Source organism: Kogia breviceps, chromosome 18 (genome assembly GCF_026419965.1).
Source record: "Kogia breviceps isolate mKogBre1 chromosome 18, mKogBre1 haplotype 1, whole genome shotgun sequence".
NCBI lineage: Eukaryota > Metazoa > Chordata > Mammalia > Artiodactyla > Physeteridae > Kogia > Kogia breviceps.
Window position 1 is genome coordinate 2,240,507 of NC_081327.1, and position 16,023 is coordinate 2,256,529.

Below are 16,023 nucleotides of genomic sequence, written 5' to 3' on the forward strand. Positions count from 1 at the left end.
AATAAATTAGGAGTTTGGGATTAAGAGATACACACTACTGTATATAAAACAGATAAACAACAATGACCTACCATATAGCACAGGGAACTATACTCAGTATCTTGTAATAACCTATAATGGAAAAGAATCTGAAAACACACACATATATAAATATATATATAAAACTAAATCACTCCACTGTACATCCGAAACTAACACAACATTGTAAATCAACTATACTTCAATTTAAAAAAAGAAATAGACAAATCCACAATTATAATAGATTTTGACATGCATCTCCCAAAGAACAATTTGACTGAAAATCAGTAAGGGCACTGAAGACTTGAACAACACTATCAGCCAACTTGACCTAATTGACATTTAAAAACCACTCCACCCAAGAACAGCAGAATATGCATTCTTTTTAAATGCACCCAGAACATTTACCAAGATAGACATTATTCCAGGCCTTAAAACACATCTCAATAAATTTAAAAGGATTCAATTCATACAAAATATTTCCTAACTAGAATGTATTAAGTTAGAAATCAATAATAGAAAGATAATTGGAAAATCCCCCAAATATTTGGATCTAAATAGCACAATTTTTAGTAACCCATGGGTTAAAAGATAAATCAAAAGGCAAAACAGAAAGTATTTTTAATTGAATGAAACTTGTAACACAGCATATCAAAATATGTGGAATGCAGCTAACACATTACTTAGAAGGAAACATAATATTACTGTCTAAGTTGTGAAATAAAACTCTCAAATCAATGACTTCAATTTCCACCTTAACAAATTAGAAAATGAAAAGCAATGAAACCCAAAGTTACCATAAGAATGGAAATAAAGAAATCAGTAGGAAACAGAAAAGAAAAAAGCAGGTCAGTACAACCAATAAATCTTCACTCAGACAATATGAAAAAAAAGAGATAACATACAAGTTACCAATATCTGGAATGGCAGAGATGACATCACTCAAGTTATTAAACGGATAAGGGAATATCAGGAACTTTATGTAAATAAATTTAACCACTTAGATAAAATGGAAAAATTTTCTTGAAAGAACCAAACTGCCAACCTTACTCAAGAAAAAATAGGTAATTCTTCAACTTATTCCTGGTTTATCCTTTGTCAAGTGCTTTTTATAAAGGAATAAATGATTTCTTGATATATATGCCACAATTAGTAACAGACCCAGTTTCCCACAGCAAATTTTATAACCTTCATGAAATAAACACAAAGTGAAACTCACCTTTTGGGATCTTAAATAATAAAGCAGGCAAGGTAGATGAGCTTTCGTCAACAAAAAGAAGATCATTAAATTCATAGTCAAGAAGTGTCAAAAGCAGAATTAACGACCATAGAACATAAACTGAAAAACTTGTATCTTGAAAACGAATTTGAGGAAATATAGGATTGGTCAATTAAAAAAAATACAATTGAGTGTACAGTCTACCTTGGCTTTTTCCAAATAGCTCCTTGTTCTCTTCTAAATGACTCAAAGTTCATTCCATTTTCCGGCAGTGTGGCAGGAGTACTGGGAATCAAACATACTGGGGCAGTAAGAAATGACCGAGGCGAACTCAGCACGAGGTCATCGAGCAGATGCCCACAGGATGTAGGTTCTGTGTCATGTGGTGCCAGCGGTGGAGGAAAAGGTGGGCTTGCTCCTTGAGGTGGTGGGGCCCAAGGGGAGTGGCCCGAGATGCAGCCAGAGCAGTGGAGGGGGCTGCACTTTTAGAAGTTAAATTACATGTCAAGTTCTTGACTTTAAAATCAGGTGGGAAATTGGGGGCTTTCTCATTTCTAACCTGTTACATCTGCCTGAATTGCCTGAATTTCTGCATATATATCTGAGAAAGAAGAAACTGCTGAAGAAAAACCCACACGTTTGAAGATTAAATTATTTGATGCTTATTAGCCAATTTCTGAATTCTTATGTATTTCCAGGAGTGTGTGACATATCAGAAAACAGCACAGAAAGTATCACATAATGGGTCTTTTCCATCATGACTTAAATCCCAGCATTTTCAGTTACTTCTGTGATTCCTCCGTACTCATTACAGTTGACCCTGAATCACTTGGGTCTGAACTGCGTAGGTCCACTTATCCAATAGTAAATTTAATTCTGTATCTATTAAAAAAGTGGAATTTGTAATTTAAACCTTCCAAATATTTTCAGATACCATGCTTATTGCTAGTTTAGTTCTGTATGAACAGGGAATATACTTATATAACTAAATTTTAAAAATTTATTAAATTTGTTTTACGGTCTCTCTTGGTGAAATGTTCCATGTGTACTTGGAAAGAAAGTGTATTCTACTCTTGTGGAGTGGAATGTTTCATAAATGTCAACTCATTAATTTGGTTGATCACATTGTTCAGTTCTATATTCTGACAGACTTTCTACTTGTTCTATCAATGACTGAGAGAGAAGTGGTGAAGTTTCTAATGATAATTGTAGACTATTTACACTTTCTTTTTTCCTTTGTGAAATTTGCACCTCTGTAGTTTGATGCATATACATTTAGGATTGTTATGTTTACCTGGAAAATTTATTGTTACGTAGTGTTTGTCTTTTTCCCTGATTATATTCCTTACTCTGAAGTCTACTTCATCTGATATTAAAAGTGAATTCAGCTTCCTTTTTACCAATGCTTGAATGACCTATCTTTCCCCACTACTTAACTTTTACCTATGCCTTTAAAGTGACTTTCTGCTAGACAGCATATAGCTGTGTCCCGCTTTCTCAATCATTTTATTTAAATAAATTTATTTATTTTGGGCTGTGTTGGGTCTTCATTGCTGTGTGTGGGCTTTCTCTAGTTGTGGAGAGCAGGGGCTACTCTTTGTTGCAGTGCGTGGGCTTCTCATTGCAGTGGATCCTCTTGTCGCGGAGCACGGGCTCTAGGAGCGCAGGCTTCAGTAGCTGTGGCACATGGGCTCAGTAGTTGTGGTGCATGGGCTTAGTTGCTCCGTGGCATGTGGGATCTTCCCAGACCAGGGCTTGAACCTGTATCCCCTGCACTGGCAGGCAGATTGTTATCACTGCACCACCAGGGAAGCCCTTTCATTCAATGTTATAATCTGTCTTTTAACTGGTGTGTTTTGACCATTTATATTTGATGCAATTTTTTATATATTTGGATTAAAACCCATCCTTCCTCTTAACTATTTTCTAACTGCTCTGCCTATTTTTTGGTTTTTGTTCTCTTTCTGCCTTCTATTGGGTTAACTGAGGATTTTCAATTATTCCATTTTATTCTATTAACTGCTTACATCTCTTTAAAATGTTTTAGAGGTTACTGTAAGATTACAATATGTTAACTAACCAGAATATATATTCATGTAACATTAACAAGTAAAGATATTACACAATATATTTCTTAATTTCTCCCTCACATCCTTTGTGCTTCTGTCATCTATTTACACTGATATATGCTATAGCATACTGTTTTAGACAGCTTTTAGGTATTTAGATAAGTTTAAAAAAAAACTATCTTACCTTCATTTATTCCATTTCCAGATCTCTTTATTTCTTTGTGCATCTCCTTCTGTTCAAAGAACTTCATTTAGCAGTTCTTTTAGAGTAGGGTCTTCTGGCAATGTATCTTTTTTTCTTCTCTGAGAAAGTCTTCATTTCTCTATCAATTCTGAAAGACATTTTCATGAAAAATTTCATAAAAAGTTTTTCCCCTTTTTGTTCCTATGTAACATCTTTAAAAAAATCTTTCCTTGTATTCTTGTATTCTTTGAGCTTTTAGATTTTTGTTCTGGTGTCATTATCCATTGTTTATTTAAATATTTCTTCTCACCCAATTTCTCTATTCCTTCCAGGAATCCAATTCTGCATGTGTTGGACCAATAGATCTTTTCCCACAGCTGTTGAACGATCTGTTCTTTTTTGTCACCCCTGCCCTCCTCTGTGTTTCAGTGTGGCCATTCTTATCGACTTACCTTCAAGTTCACTTATTCTTTCCTTGGCTATGTCAGGTATACCTATGAGCCTGTTGAAGGTATTGTTCCCATCTCTTCACTGTGTTCATTTCAGTATTTCCATTTGATTCTAATAGTTCCATCTCTGATCAAATGACCCATCTAATTTGCCTGTTGTACACTTTTTTCATTACAACCTTTAACATATTTAAAATTCTGTGTGAGGTAGTCCGGGTCTAGTTCTTGACTGCTTTGTCTTTTGGTGGGTGGTGATTTTTCTTGCATTTTTATATGTCTTGTAAATTTTTATTTATTTTTTGGCCCAAACCCAGGTATCTTGTGTAGGACAGTAGAAACAGAGGTAAACAGATTTAAGCCCTAGAAACGGTCATGTCATTTCTTCTGTTATGCCTTTCATGTAGGAGGTTTTCATTAATATAGTTAAAAACTGGACTAGGTTTCAGGTTGCTCCTTGCTGTGGTTACCCTAAGTTCATCACAGCCTTCAAAATTCACTAGTGATTCCTTAGAGTGAGGGCATGTTTTCCATGGGTTAATCTCAATGTCTGTGTGACCTTCAAATTTCAGTGTTCTCTTTGGAGTATGCCTTAGAGACAGGCCAGCTAAACTAATATTTCATTCGTTCATTCAATATTATTGAGTGCTTACCATTTCCTATGTGCCAGTCACTGTACTAAATGCTGGAACTTGTAACTCCCCTAATACTCCACAACCCTCTGCCTTTAGTTTGTACCTCTGTACTTTCTCTTGCCTTCAATAGCCTCCCAACTTTTGTGTACCTAGTAAATATTCTCCCCTTAATACTATCGCTGTCTCCAAAAGTGATCCATCACCATGGAGTTCATCATCCTCTATATTAACCTGTGTACCTTATATGCGTCCATATTTAAATATCCTGTATTCCCGAAACTGTAAATGCCTGCAGATAAGAACAGTGTCTTATTAGTACATATTAGGTTTGTGACCATTGATTCGGAACTGACCTCTATGGCAGATTGACAGAGGACTTAACAAAGTAGACGGGTGTGTGTATAGAAGGATAGGGAGAAAAGACATGCCCCTCCATGAGCCTTCTCTATGCTGTTTGCTCATCCATTTGCTTGAAGTGTTGATTTTTTATGCTGATCTTGCAGACTGATATGACAAGTTTAAATGGAAAATTGTTCTATTATCCTACATGCCTGCTCCCTTCACAAATCCAGTTGTTGTCTTCTTAGCTGTGGTCAAAGTCAGAGGGACCTAATCCATGTGGTCAAACATTTCACAAAGTTGTCTTAGATATAGGTGCTTTCAAAAGTAGCTTTTGCAATAGAAAAACGCATACAGAAGAGTCCAACTGTATATAACCCAATTCCAAAAAAGAATTCTGATTTTATTTCTTACACATTTTGCACAAATTGGAAAGAAGCACTGAAAACTATTATATATATGGTAAACAGCTGACATGAAAGAGCCTGGCACATAAATGCAGGGTTTTTCCCATGTATTAGTCAGTTTAGGTTGCCATAACAAAATGCCATAGACTGGGTGATGTAAACAAAATTAATTTCTCACAGTTTTGGAGGCTGAAAGTCTGAGATCAGGATGCCACAAGGTTGGATACTGGTGAGGGCTAGTTTCTCAGCTTGCAGATAACCACCTTCTTGCTGTGTCCTCACATGGCAGAGGTCTCTGGTGTCTCTTCTTTAAAAACACTAATTCTATTATGAGGGCCCCACCCTCATGACCTCATCTAATCCTTATTATCTCCCAAAGGCCTCAATTCCAAGTACAATCACATTGGGGGTTAGGGTTTGAACAAACGAATTTTGGGAGGACATATTCAGTCCATGACATCCCATTCTCCACTGATCACTTGTTGCACACCAGTGTTTTCACATGAAAATACCAATATTTATTCATATAAATATAAATTTATTCTCAAACAAAACAGTAACAAATGATTTCTCCTTGTTCTGAAGTTCCTCATTCTTCAGTACATCCTAGTTTTTTTTCCCCCCTCATTAGCTTGTCCCAGGCTTGTTAGATTTTTCACACCATTAAGATCATACGTCTTCATATCCATAGAGACAGTATGGTAATGACTCTATTGCTCCACACAATTATGAGTGCTATCTTTACTCAATCTTCTTTATTCTCAACCAGAAGTTTCTGTCAACTGAAAATGGCACCCTGGTTTGTGAGGAAATCCCTTCTGTGTAATACTTCTAGTTCTAAGGGACAAACTCAAACTCTTTCTTCATGTGACCTTAAATCAGGCTCACAGCTCCATCCAGAAAAATGGATTTACAATTCACTTTGTTGTATATAACCAATGAAATAACTATAAAGTTACACTAGAAATAAAGTACCAGTTATTTTTATCAAATGAAGAATGCTCTTCATTAAAAATGAGTGATCCAATCATCTGAGCTTGCTATTTTGAAACAAACACCTATGATAAAGTCACTGCCTTAGTTGATTTCAAATCCTCAGGTCAAAATCACCAATGACTTTTGCTCTTTGGCTTTCAAAGTGGGACACATCATCAAACTGTCCCATTTTTACACAATTTATGTTATAGACAAATGCATTTTCCCATGCCTGTCTCTACTACTTTGCTAGCCTCCCTCTTAGCTTTTACATATTTAAAACAATCTTAAGCCTTTTCCTCAGAATGTGTATTCTGATGTCGAATCAAGGATGAGCTCCGACTATACGCCTTTCCACATTTACTACACTCATAGGGTTTCTCTGAAGAATGACTTCTCTGATGCCGAATAAGATCTGAGCCACTGCTAAATGCCTTCCCACATTCGTTACATTCATAGGGTTTCTCTCCAGTATGACTTCTTTCATGTAAAATAAGGGATGTGCGTTGGCTAAAGGCCTTCCCACACGTTTTGCATGTATATGGTTTCTCTCCAGTGTGAATTCTTTCATGTTGGGCGAGGTGTGCACTCTGACTGAAGGCCTTCCCACACTGATCACATTCATAGGGTCTATCTTCAGTATGAATTCTCTTATGTCGAGTAAGAGATATTCGGTGACTGAAGGCTTTCCCACATTCTTCACACTGATAGGGTTTTTCTCCAGTATGGATTCTCTGATGTTCAATAAGAAATGATTGGCGGCCAAAAACTTTACTACATTTATTGCATTTGAAAGGTTTCTCTTCAGAATGAATGTTTTGATGTATTTTAAGGTTGGCAATTCCAGAAAACATCTTCCCACATTCCTTACATTCAAACAGTTTCTTTTTCTTTGTATGAACTTTCTGATGTTGAATAAGGGATGAATGCCGGTTGCAGACCTTCTCACATTTATTACATCTGTATAGTTTCTCTCTATTATGAATTCTTAGATGTAGAGTAAGGGTTGAAAGCCGCATGAAGATCTTCTCACATTTATCACACTTGTAGGGTTTCTTTGAAGCATGAATTCTCTGATGAAGCATAATGGATGAAATCCTATTAAAGGATTTCCCACATTTTCTGCATTTATAAGGATTCTCTATATGGTGACTTCTCTGCTGTAAACTCTGACTTATGGTCTTCTCATTTTCATGAGTTTTCTCTCCAGTATGAATTCTTTTATGTATAACAAGGACTGATTTCTTACTGAAGCCTCTCCCACATTTATTGCATTTATGTATTTTCCTTCCATTGTGAATTTTCTTATGAAGTAAAAAAGATGACATTCGAATGAAGGCTTTCTCACATTTTCTGCACTGGTAGACATTTTGGACAAGGTGGATTTTCTGATGTATACTGAGAGACTGGCATTGACTCAAGGCGTTCCCACAGTCAAAGATTTCCTTTTCATCATGACTTCTCCCATGTAAAATAAGGGTTGTTCTTTGAATGAAGCTTTCCCCACATTTATCACATTCATAGCTTTTCCTTCCATTGTGAATTTTCTGATGAAGAATAAGGGATGAGATCTGTCTGAAAGCTTTTCTACAATTACTGCATTCATAAGGCTTCTCTCCAGTATGAGAGTTCTGATGAAGTTTAAGAGATAAGCTTTGACTAAAGAACTTCCCACAGTCATTACATTTTAGAGATTTCTTCTTTGAATGCACTTTCTTGGGTTTTATTAGGACTGAATTTTTCTTGCAGTCTCTCTTTCCTGTGGGAACTTTTTGTGGTGCAGAAACTGCTTTCTGATAGATGCTTTGCCCAGATTTGTTGCACTGATATGGAGATAACTTCTTGGTCTCACATTTAGACCCTAAGTCTGAAAGACATCAAGAAATTCAATTTGTTTTCCTGTGCTAGAAAAATAAAGCTATTTGCAATCATTAACATAATAACGGTGATAATCAGAATAACTTTTTAGTGTCTTATTATGGTTTTAACACAGTAAGGACTTTAGAAAAACATTTAATAACTGAAATTCAGGGAAGCGCAATTGGAAATGAATAAATAAAGGTTTTATTTAGAGAATAAATGTATACCATATACCACATTAAACTCCATAAACTGTTCAGTAGATGAATGTAGTTTTATTATAGGAAATGTCCAGAAATGGCAGAAGGTAAAATACAGACAGAAGGTAAATTACTGGTTGCCTGTGGCTGAAGGTGGGAATGGGGATTATCTGTAAATGGGCATGAGGGACCTTACTGAGGTGACAAAACTGTTCTAAAACTGGTTTATGGCGATGGCGGCACAACTTGGTAAATTCAGCAAAAACTACTGAATTATACACTTAATATGGATGAATTTTACATTATGTGGCTCAATAAAGTTGTAAATTTAAAAAATGTATTCTTAAAATTGAATCTTTAAAAAAAACAGGGCTTCCCTAGTGGCGCAGTGGTTGGGAGTCCGCCTGCCGGTGCAGGGGACACAGGTTCATGTCCCGGTCCGGGAGGACCCCGCATGCTGCGGCGCGGCTGGGCCCGTGAGCCATGGCCGCTGAGCCTGCACGTCCAGAGCCTGTGCTCCGTGGCAGGAGAGGCTACAGCAGTGAGAGGCCCGCGTACCGCCAAAAAAAATAAACAAAAACCAAACTGGACTTCTGGTTTCTGGCTGCTCATGTAAAAGTTTGGAAGTCACCATTTTGTCCTACAACTCTTCTTAGATACATTATAGAGGGGAGGGCACAGGGCAAACCACTTCCTCCAAGACTGGAGAGACAAACCAAAGCTTACTGGAGCAGAGACTCACAAGCACAACCACCACGGGAACCTGTGCTGGGGCAGGAAAACCTGAACTATAATTAATGAATTGTTGGAGGCTCAGTGCCAACAACTCTTAGAGTTAAAAACTCCAGGAGGACCTAGTCAAAGCAGCCCACACAATATGGCAAGATTTACCTTTAGGAGTTTGATCAGATTCTCACCTTAAATATAGGAGAAAAATTCTCTTGGGCTGCCTCCAGGGGGTGGGGAAAAGGAATCATTTTGAAATATGCCAGATCAGTCTGTTCCTCTTAACAAGGCCTGCCCTCAGGGGACACTAGGTAGGTAACCAGAGCCTACCAGGCTTAGGTATTATCAGAGCTTAATTGACCTGGGGAAGGAAAATATTCAACTCCACCTGGCTCTAGCCAGCTTGTCCCACTAATGTGGGAGGGAAAAACAGAATCACTTGTGATGTTCACAATCCAGAGAAGTCTCACTAAAAGACTGACAACCTAATCACAGGACTAAAGACTTCTCCCCTCCCCCACCTCACCATCACATCACTAAAGGCCTATTTAGAGCAGTTCCTTTTAAATGGTATATCATGGCTGGCTATGAAGAAAAAATTAGAAGACATACCAAAAGGCAAAAAACACAACTTGAAGAGACAAAGCAAGCATCAAAACCAGATTCAAATATGGCAGGGATGTTTGACATATCAGGTCAGAAATTTTAAATAAGTAAGTTTAATATGCTAAGGGCTCTAGTGGATAACGTATACAGCATATTAGAAGAGATGGGCAATGTAAGCAGAAAGATGGAAATCCTAAGGAAGAAACAAAATGAAATGTTAAGAGATCAAAAACACTGTAGCAGAAATGAAGAATGCCTTTGATGGGCTTTTTGGTAGATTTAACGCAGCTGAGGAAAGATTCTGCGAGTTAAAGAATTTATCAATAAAATCCTCAAAACCTGGAAAGCAAAGAGAACAAAGACTGAAACAACAGAACAAAATATCCAAAGACTGGAACAATTACAAAAGAAATAACATATCTGTAATAGAAATACCAGAGTAGAAGAAAGAGAAAAAAGAATAATGACTGAAAACTTCCTCAAATTAATGTCAGACACTAAATTACATATCTAAGTTGCTCAAAGAACATGAAACAGGATAAATGTTAAGAAACCTATACCTAGGCATATCATTTTTAAACCACAGAGTATCAAAGAAAAAATCCTGAAAGAAGCCAGAGGGAAAAAAGATACCACCTATAGAGAAACAAAGATTAGATTTACATTCAACTTAGCAACCATGCAAGCAAGAAGAGAGTGGCATGAAATATTTAAATTACTGAGGAAAAATCCCCACCAATCTATTATTCTGTACCTTGTGAAAATTTCCTGCAAAAGTGAAAGAGAAAGACTTTCTCATATAAACACATATTGTGAGAAATTATTGCCAGTATACGTGCCTTGCAAGAAATGTTAAAGAGGTCCTTCGGAGAGAAGAAAAATAATGTAAGTCAGAAACTCGGATTTACATAGAGAAAGCAAGAGCACTGAAGAAGGAATAAACGAAGGCAAAAAAACCTCTTTTATTATTTTTGATTAGTCTAACAGATAACAGTTTATTCAAAATAATAGCAACAATGTATTTGATTACGTATGCTTATGTATTTATCTTATGTGTGTGTGTGTATGCTAACGTATACTTATATATGTGTAGTAAATGACAGCAATGATACAGGGGATGGGAGGAAGGAGTTAGCATTATTTTATTATAAGGTACTCATGCTATCCACAAAGTGGTACAGTGTTATTTAAAAGTGGACATGGATTAACTGTAAATGTGTATTGTAAGCGCTAGGCAACCACTAAAAAGAGTTTAAAAAGTAAAAAAAAAAAAAAAAAAAGTATAAAAAAGAAAGTATGCTAAGGATAGAAAATGGAACCATATGAAATGTTCATTTAAAATCACAAAAGGCAGAAAAGAGTGGAAGACAAAAACAGGAACAAAAAATAAAGGTAACAAATAGAAAACAGTAACAAAATGGTAGATATAAATTCAACTACATCAATAATCACTTGAAATGGCAATGGTCTAAATGCATCAATTAAGAGAGATTTTTCAGAGTGCATAAAAAACATGACTCACCTGTATGCTGTCTATAAGAAACACACTTTAGATATGAAGACACATATGGATTAAGAGTAAATGAATGGTGCTTGCTTCAGCAGCACATATACTAAAATTGGAATGATACAGAGCAGATTAGCATGGCCCCTGCACAAGGATGACACGCAAATTTGTGAAGCGTTCCATATTTTTAAAAGAACTACCATACGACACAGCAATCCCACTACTGGGCATATACCCTGATAAAACCATAATTCAAAAAGAGTCATGTACCGAGGGAGCGAGAAGATGGCGGAAGAGTTAAGACGCGGGGATCACTCTTCCTCCTCACAGATACATCAGAAATACATCTACACGTGGAACTTCTCCTATAGAACACCCACCGAACGCTGGCAGAAGACCTCAGACCTCAGACAAGAAACCCCCCCACGTACCTGGGCAGGGCAAAAGAGAAAAGAATAAACAGAGACAAAAGAATAGAGACGGGACCTGCACCAGTGGGAGGGAGCCGAGAGGGAGGAAAGGTTCCCACACACTAGAAGCCCCTTCGCGGGCGGAGACTGCGGGTGGCGGAGGGGGAAGCTTCAGAGCCGCGGAGGAGACCTCAGCCAACAGGGTGCGGAGGGCAAAGCGGAGAGATTCCCGCACGGAGGATCGGTGCCGATCAGCACTCACCAGCCCGAGAGGCTTGTCTGCCCACCTGCCGCGGCGGGCGGGGCTGGGAACTGAGCCTCGGGCGGATCCCAGGGAAAGGTCTGGAGTTGGCAGAGCGAAAACAGCCTGAAGCGGTTAGCGCACCACGGCTGGCCGGGAGGGAGTTCGGGAGAAGTTTGGAGCTGCCGAAGAGGCAAGAGACCTTTTCTTCCCTCTTTACCTCCTGCTGCGCGAGGAGAGGGGTTTAAGCGCGCCACTTAAAGGAGCTCCAGAAACGGGCGCGGAGCTGCCGAAGAGACAAGAGACTTTTTCTTGCCTCTTCGCTTCCTGGGGCACGAGGAAAGGTAATTAAGGGCACCACATAAAGGAGCTCCAGAAACGGGCGCGAGCTGCGGCTGTCGGCACGGACAACAGAGACAGGTGTGGGACGCTAGGGTTGCTACTGCCGCCACCAAGAGGCCTGTGTGCGAGCGCAGGTCACTCTCCACACCGCCCCTCCGGGGAGCCTGTGCAGCCCGCCAGTGCCGGGGTCCCGGGATCCTGGGACTGCTTCCCCGGGAAAACGCGCGGCGCGCCTCGGGCCGGTGCAGCGTCACGCCGGCCTCTGCCGCCGCGGACTCGCCCCACATCCGTGCCCCCCCACCCACTGCCTGAGTAAGCCAGAGACCACGAATCAGCTGCCCCGTTAACGCTGCTCCTTTGACCCCGCCCTCTCTGAGCGAAGGGCAGACGCCCTCGGACGACCTGCGCGCAGAGGCGGGGCCAGGTCCAGGGCTGAGCCCCAGGAGCTGTGCGAACAAAGAGAGGGGGTGGTCCCTCCCAGCAGCCTCAGAAACAGCGGGTTAAAGCTCCACAGTCAGCTTGAAGTGCCCTGCATCTGTGGAAAACCTGAATAGACAGCGAAATATCCCAGGTTGAGGAAGTGGACTTTGGGAGCAAGATACACTATTATTTTCCCCTTTTTTCTTTTTGTGAGCGTGTATGTGGGTGCTGCTGTATGAGATTTTGTCTGTGTAGCTTTGTTTTCACCATTTGTCGTGGGGTTAGACCGACCATTTTTTTTTTTTGGTCTTTTTTTTTTTTTTTTCTTTAATAGAAATTTTTCTTCTTAATAATTATTTTGAAATTTTAATAACTGTATTTTACCCTACTTTATTTTGTCTTCTCCCCTTTCTTCCTTCCTTCTTCCCTTCCTTTCTTCCTCCCTCCCTTCCTTTCTTTATTCCCTCCTTCCTTCCTCCCTTCCTTTCTTCCTCCCTCCCTTCCTTTCTTTATTCCCTCCTTCCTTCCTCCCTTCCTTCCTTTTATTCCCTCCTTCCTTCCTCCCTTCCTTTCTTCCTCCCTCCCTTCCTTTCTTTATTCCCTCCTTCCTTCCTCCCTTCCTTTCTTCCTCCCTCCCTTCCTTTCTTCCTTCCTTCCCTCCCTTCCTCCTTTCTTGACTTTCTACTTTTTTCTCCCTTTTGTTTTGAGCCGTGTGGATTAAAGGCCCTTGGCACTCCAGCCAGGTGTCAAGGCTGTGTCTCTGAGGTGGGAGAACTAACCTCAGGACACTGGTCCACAAGAGACCTCTCAGCTCCACGTAATATCAAACGGCGAAAATCTCCCAGAGATCTCCATCTCAACACCAAGACCCAGATTCACTCAAGGACCAGCAATGAACAGTGCTGGACACCCTATACCCAACAAAGAGCGAGACAGGTCTACAGACCCATCCATTAGCAGAGAGGCTGCCTAGAATCACAGTAAGGCTACCGACATCCCCATACACGCCCCCAGATGTGGACCTACCCACCAGGGAGACGGGATCCAGCCTCATCCACCAGAACAGGGGAACTGGTCCCCCCAACCAGGAAACTTGCTCAACTCACTGAACCAACCTCAGCCACTGGGGACAGCCACCAAAAATAGATAGAAATACGAACCTGCAGCCTGCAAAAGGGAAACCCCAAACACAGTAAGATAAGCAAAATAAGAAGACAGAAAAACACACAGCAGATGAAGGAACAAGATAAAAACACACCAGACCTAACAGATGAAGAGGTAATAGCCAATCTACCTGAAAGAGAATTTAGAATAATGATGGTGAAGATGATGCAAAATCTTGGAAATAGAATAGACAAATTGCAAGAAAGTTAACAAGGACCTAGAAGAAATAAAGAGGAAGCAAGTAACGATGAGCAACACAATAAATGAAATGAAAAATACTCTAGACAGGATCAGAAGCAGAATAACTGAGGCAGAAGGACGGATAAGTGACCTGGAAGATAAAATAGTGGAAATAACTACTGCAGAGCAGAAGAAAGAAAAAAGAATGAAAAGAACTGAGGACAGTCTCAGAGATCTCTGGGACAACATTAAACGCACCAACATTCGAATCATAGGGGTCCCAGAAGAAGAAGAGAAAAAGAAAGGGACTGAGAAAATATTTGAAGAGATTATAGTTGAAAACTTCCCTGATATAGGAAAGGAAATAGTCAATCAAGTCCAGGAAGCACAGAGAGTCCCATACAGGATAAACCCAAGGATAAACACACCGAGACACATAATAATCAAACTGTCAAAAATTAAATACAAAGAAAACATATTAAAAGCAGCAAGGGAAAAACAACAAAACATATTAAAAGCAGCAAGGGAAAAATAACACACAAGGGAATCCCCATAAGGCTAACATCTGATCTTTCAGCAGAAACTCTACAAGCCAGAAGGGAGTGGCAGGACGTATTTAAAGTGATGAAGGAAAAAAACCTACAACCAAGACTACTCTACCCAGCAAGGATCTCATTCAGATTTGATGGAGAAATTAAAACCTTTACAGACAAGCAAAAGCTGAGAGAGTACAGCACCACCAAACCAGCTTTACAACAAATGCTAAAGGAACTTCTCTAAGCAAGAAACATAAGAGAAGGAAAAGACCTACAAGAACAACCTGAAACAATTAAGTAAATGGTAATAGGAACGCACATATCAATAATTACCTTAAATGTAAATGGATTAAATGCTCCCACCAAAAGACACAGACTGGCTGAATGGATACAAAAACAGGACCCATATATATGCTGTCTACAAGAGACCCACTTCAGACCTAGGGACACTTACAGGCTGAAAGTGAGGGGATGGAAAAAGATATTCCATGCAAATGGAAATCAGAAGAAAGCTGGAGTAGCAATTCTCATATCAGACAAAATAGACTTTAAAATAAAGTCTATTACAAGAGACAAAGAAGGACACTATATAATGATCAAGGGATCGATCCATGAAGAAGATATAACAATTGTAAATATTTATGCACCCAACATAGGCGCACCTCAATACATAAGGCAAATACTAACAGCCATAAAAGGGGAAATCGACAGTAACACAATCATAGTAGGGGACTTTAACACCCCCCTATCACCAATGGACAGATCATCCAAAATGAAAATAAATAAGGAAACACAAGCTTTAAATGAAACATTATACAAGATGGATTTACTTGATATTTATAGGACATTCCATCCAAAAACAACAGAATACACATTTTTCTCAAGTGCCCATGGAACATTCTCCAGGATAGATCATATCTTGGGTCACAAATCTAGCCTTGGCAAATTTAAGAAAATTGAGATCGTATCAAGTATCTTTTCTGACCACAACGCTATGTGACTAGATATCAATTACAGGAAAAGATCTGTAAAAAATACAAACACATGGAGGCTAAACAATACACTACTTAATAACGAAGTGATCACTGAAGAAATCAAAGAGGAAATCAAAAAGTACTTAGAAACAAATGACAATGGAGACACGACGACCCAAAACCTATGGGATACAGCAAAAGCAGTTCTAAGAGGGAAGTTTATAGCAATACAATCATACCTTAAGAAACAGGAAGCATCTCGAATAAACAACTTAACTTTGCACCTAAAGCAATTAGAGAAGGAAGAACAAAAAAACCCCAAATTTAGCAGAAGGAAAGAAATCATAAAGATCAGATCAGAAATTAATGAAAAAGAAATGAAGGAAACAATAGCAAAGATCAATACAAGTAAAAGCTGGTTCTTTGAGAAGATAAATAAAATTGATAAACCATTAGCCAGACTCATCAAGAAAAAAAGGGAGAAGACTCAAATCAATAGAATTAGAAATGAAAAAGGAGATGTAACAACTGACACTGCAGAAATACAAAAGATTATTAGAGATTA

The 16,023-nt window shown here is 39.0% G+C and overlaps 2 protein-coding genes and 1 non-coding gene across 24 annotated transcripts in view; 2 read left to right on the forward strand and 1 right to left on the reverse strand.

Annotated features, from left to right (window-relative positions):
• LOC131744802 (endothelial zinc finger protein induced by tumor necrosis factor alpha-like) overlaps window positions 1–16,023 on the forward strand; it is a 181,363-nt gene that overhangs the window by 152,375 nt on the left and 12,965 nt on the right. The window lies entirely within an intron of this gene.
• Window positions 3,477–16,023, reverse strand: part of ZNF667 (zinc finger protein 667) — a 51,961-nt gene continuing 39,414 nt past the window's right edge. For 18 of the 20 annotated variants that reach the window (XM_067020028.1, XM_067020027.1, XM_067020036.1 and 15 more), the window contains one exon: window positions 5,282–8,159. In XM_067020028.1, coding sequence (XP_066876129.1) covers window positions 6,580–8,159 — 1,580 coding nt within the window. In that variant the 3' untranslated portion in view covers window positions 5,282–6,579. Of the gene's footprint in view, window positions 3,639–5,281; window positions 8,160–16,023 lie in introns of those variants that run through there. The other 2 variants (XM_067020042.1, XM_067020041.1) reach the window with 1 other exon arrangement.
• LOC131745662 (U6 spliceosomal RNA) lies at window positions 11,274–11,380 on the forward strand. Its single transcript, XR_009332396.1, has one exon. It is a non-coding gene; the product is annotated as a U6 spliceosomal RNA (small nuclear RNA).